Genomic DNA, 4,246 nt, shown 5'->3' with positions numbered 1-4,246 from the left:
AGTCCTTGGCATGAGAATAAGTCAAAGGAAAGAAGAGCACGTGGGACTTGAAGTGATAAATACTAGTATCAGCAATGACTATAGTCCAGATATTAACTTAAAGCCAATAAATATTAGCTACTGAACTTACACCTGAAATCCACAGGTAATATCCATAATGAATCTCCAAATTACTATCCTCAGCTCCGGAGTCTATCTGACATCTAAAACATCTCCACAGATGATGATAAGTTACAGAAACCAAATTAGAGCGGGAGGCAGGTCAGCAGGGGGACTTTGCACCATTCTGCAACCACTGTTTCAGCTCCGGTTCAGTCCTGTAAACCCTGTCACTCTGACACGCATCCAGCTGGTTTCCTACAACCATAACTGTGCGGTTACACATGTGCTTAAGGCAATCATGCTGCCTTTCCTTTTAAAAGTGACCTAGATAGAATCTTAGCCAATTAATTTTTTTTTTCTTTCTTTCTGCCAAATTGCATTCCACTAATAATCTTAGCCTTGTACCAAGAACAACTCTCTGGTAGGGAAGGGTATATAGTCAGGAGAACATCTTCAGAGAGCTCTACAAAGAGAGAAACATGTTTCCCCTCTCATCTACATCTCACTTTCCGAAGATCAGCAGAACTTTTTGCATGTGAATTTTTAAAAAGAAGAAAAGGTAATACTATGGAATTTTGTGATTAAAAAAAAAAGCTAAGGAACGTAAAGATCACAAGAAGTTGGGAAAACTATCAAAAGGAAGAAAAAAGGAACTTATTAAGTTTGTTTAGACTAATAAACCAGCATAGAAACTTGTGCAGAAAACCTACTGGTATTCACATTAAACTTGTTCAGAGAGGTTGCTTACTAGATAAATCAGAATTATTCAGTGGTCCTACCTACTACATACAATAAATTGGAATGCAGGCAGTACATAGGTCTAGCTAAAGATGAAGTCCACTTAACCACAGCAAATCTATAATTCTAGATTCTCTAATTCCAGATGGTATAGTTCAAGGGTAAAATAATTAAAGCCAGGAGTGCTCATCGACTAAGCATTAACAGAAGATTTAAGTATGAACTGAATTTTAATTTCCCATGGGCCTTAGAGACCTTAAGAAGTTATAATAAATTAATCCAGAGAAGATATTTCAAAGCTAAAAACAAATTTTTTCCACCTAAGAAAACACATGATCCATGCCTTTATGATTGCTATTATCTTTGCTTAAGAAGAGTTGCCAAAGGGAATGTAATAAACCACTCTAGAATAAGTCAAACTTTCAACAGACATGGGTTCTCTTATAAGGAGGAATAAATGCAATATTTTTATGGAATTGATCATAATCAATGATGATATCAACATAATATTTGTTTGAGGAGAATTACAAAGTGCTATTTGCTTTGATTTATAGTAATAAAACTTAAAAAAATCTGTATCTTATTTATATCCAAACCTGCAAAGATTTTTAACTCTTCTTTCAAAGGCCAGTCCTTGGAGAAAACTCCTATGCAGGTTTCCCTCTGATGAGAACTTGTGAGAACCACTCTCAGCCTACAGTCCAGCCCATAGAATATTCCCTAATGCTAAATCTATCACCTATATATGAGCATTTAGCCATCTACTCTGTACATTATATCAAGAGGCTAAATATGATTATATGTCCATATTTCATTACTAAGTATATCACCAAAGCCATTTACTTCTGATTTTCCATTTTCCCCCTTTTGTTGTGATCAGGTCACTGTATGAAATTTCCACCAAACACATCAATCTTTTTGTTTAACATAACCAAAAGCCTAAATTAACAAGTACTTTAGTGATAATCTGTACATTGTTTTAAGCACACATAGGAAAAGAAACTGTCATTGACCATATAGTGCATCAACCAAAACAGTGCTTGACGTATAGAACGATTTTGTGACCACATAGTGGTTACTTTGTTAAACACAGAACCCCAAGTTTATATTTTTTGTAACTGAGTTTTAGGAACCCTTAGTTTCTAAACTATATAAATAAAATAATTCTTAAATAAAATTACCATCTCACCTGCTACAAATTGTCATCTCTCCTTAAAAATACTGCAAGTGGTGTTCAGTTTTCTCTACTATTTCCCCTTTCTGAAAAAATACCAACTATGCAGAAAATAAAATGGAAAACAGAAAAATTTTGTCATGGTAAGGAAAAAAATTAGAAGAGTTTAGAAAATCCCCTTTTGAATTCATGCATGTTAGTTTCAATGATCACTCCGTGTGTGTGTGTGTGTGTGTAAAAGGGAATGTAGGCTTGTGTGCCACAAACTGTGTCCTCACAGTTACACCTGGGTCAGTAATAGGTCTCTCTTGCCCAGTATAAGTATATAGAATGTGATGTATCCGACCCTTTGGGCAGAGATGCTTTTAAAAATAAGAGGGAAGGGGGTATTTTAAACCACCTAGGGAATTTTTTGACCATATTGAATGTGAAACTTCTGATTTTTCAAACCAATTACATTAGTTTTCCTCCTAGAGCTAAAAAAAAAAAAAAAAAAAAAAAAAGGAGGGGCGCCCTCGCATCAGGAGGGCGGTTCCAGGCGAAGTGCAGGTGGGGAGGGGGCGAGGAGAGGCCATGCCCTCCCCAAACCACCACCAACTGTATCTTACAACCTGAATGAAGCTTCAGGAAAAGGGGACTGCATCTTGAAGCCGGACAAGAAGCCCTGGAGGGGAGAGGAGAGGGGAGTGAGGAGGGAAGGGGGGAGACTGGGAAACAAGAAATCATCTCCTCTGACCTCTAGCGAAGTGCCCGGTTTTTTCTTTAGCTCTTCACATTTCCTAAATTTGCAGATCTGGTGTCCCGTTTTGCGGTTCCTGCAACTGCTGCAGACGCCACAGTTGATGAGCCTCTTGCAGGGCACGCAGACCCCACACCTTTTCCTCTTCTTCTTGGCCGGGTTGGCTCCGCCAGCTCCCCCTGAGGAGGACGAGGAGGAGGAGGAATGGTTCTGCGGGCAGTCTGCCAGGTTGGCAATTTGAAACGCACTGTCTGTGACGGCTGCTGAGGCTGCTGCGGGGGAGTGAAGGGCTGTCATGACGATGACCCCTGGAGGTAATGAGATGCCCCCTAAAGCCGGGATAGCGGAAAAAGTCCCCACGCGCTCGGGGAGATTCATTATCTCTGCTTCAGCAGCGCCGCATTTGAGCTTGTTCATGCATTCCCCCGCCAAAGGTCTGCAGTGTTCAGGGGATAAGGTGGAGAGGAAATTAGTATTTGCCATTTGCAACGATGGCTCTGGCGGGCAGCCAGCTTTCCCCAGCCTCTGGGAGTCGTTTCGGTGGTGCATGCTGGTCCTGCCGCCGCCGCCGCCGCCGCCGCCGCCACCGCCGCCGCCACCACCGCCACCGCCGGCGGGGAGGATCGCCGAGGAGGAGGCGGAGGAGGAGGCGGCGGCGGAGGAGGATTTCCTGCCGCCCCCACCGCCCCCGCCACCGCCGCCGCCGCCTCCCCCGCCGCCGCCCCCGCCCCCGCCGCTGCCCCAGAGCATGGCGGTGGCGGCGGCGGCGGTGGCCGCGTTGTCGCAGTTCCAGGGGGACATGCCGATGCGCGCGGCGGCCGCGGCGGCGGCGGCGCTGCTGGGGAAGATGGGGGTGGTGATGCGCGCGATCTTGGCGGCCTGCGGGAAGGCGCCCCCGTTGGTCTTGTAGAAGGAGGTGGCAAAGGAGCGGTAGCGCTCCATCTCCGAGTTGTAATCCACAAGGCTGTTCAGGGACCCCTCGGGCAGGTGGCTTTCCTTGGGCAAGCCCGGGGCCTCCGGGCTCGGCCCGGGCTCCACGCAGACATTGGTGTTCATGGTGCAAGGGGGAAAGAAGGGGTGCAGGGTGGAAGTGGGGACCGTTTGGTCCGACACCTGGGTGGGGAAGGGGGGGAGGTGGGGGGGAGGGAAGGGGGTGATGGTGATGTTGGGGTGGGGGCCGAGGCGGGAGGGGAAAGTGGGTCCGGGTGGGGACAGCAAGGTGAGGACTGCTTTATTCCTCTCTGGGGCGCATTTCCACAGACGGTGAATTCCCAGGCAGCGTCTTCCTTTGCATTATCCTCCAACTGTTACAACTAAAATAAAGAAAGTCATTCCAACGAGATGCACGAGGAAAAAGATGAAAAAATAAACAGCCTCCCTCACTACCCCACCGCAGACACCGAAAGCTCCCACATTCTTCGTCAGGTCGTTTGCATAACAATCATCAAGACGTGACACACCCCCCCCCCCCCCCCCCCCCCCCCCCCCCCCCC

The 4,246-nt window shown here is 46.3% G+C and overlaps 1 protein-coding gene across 1 annotated transcript; it reads right to left on the bottom strand.

Annotated features, from left to right (window-relative positions):
- Positions 1–2,618: 2,618 nt before the first annotated feature.
- Positions 2,619–3,809, bottom strand: CXXC4 (CXXC finger protein 4). The gene has a single exon (XM_052642312.1). It carries the CDS (start codon positions 3,807–3,809, stop codon positions 2,619–2,621), a length of 1,191 nt encoding a protein of 396 aa, XP_052498272.1.
- Positions 3,810–4,246: the final 437 nt, after the last annotated feature.

The sequence above is a fragment of the Budorcas taxicolor genome, chromosome 6 (genome assembly GCF_023091745.1).
Source record: "Budorcas taxicolor isolate Tak-1 chromosome 6, Takin1.1, whole genome shotgun sequence".
Taxonomy (NCBI): Eukaryota; Metazoa; Chordata; class Mammalia; order Artiodactyla; family Bovidae; genus Budorcas; species Budorcas taxicolor.
Note: the sequence above shows the minus strand (reverse complement) of the source record. Positions and strands in the feature narration are given on the sequence as shown.

Bases quoted from the DNA above. Each gene is read 5' to 3' on its own strand.
- CXXC4 (XM_052642312.1), bottom strand. From the start codon at position 3,809: ATGAACACCAATGTCTGCGTGGAGCCCGGGCCGAGCCCGGAGGCCCCG.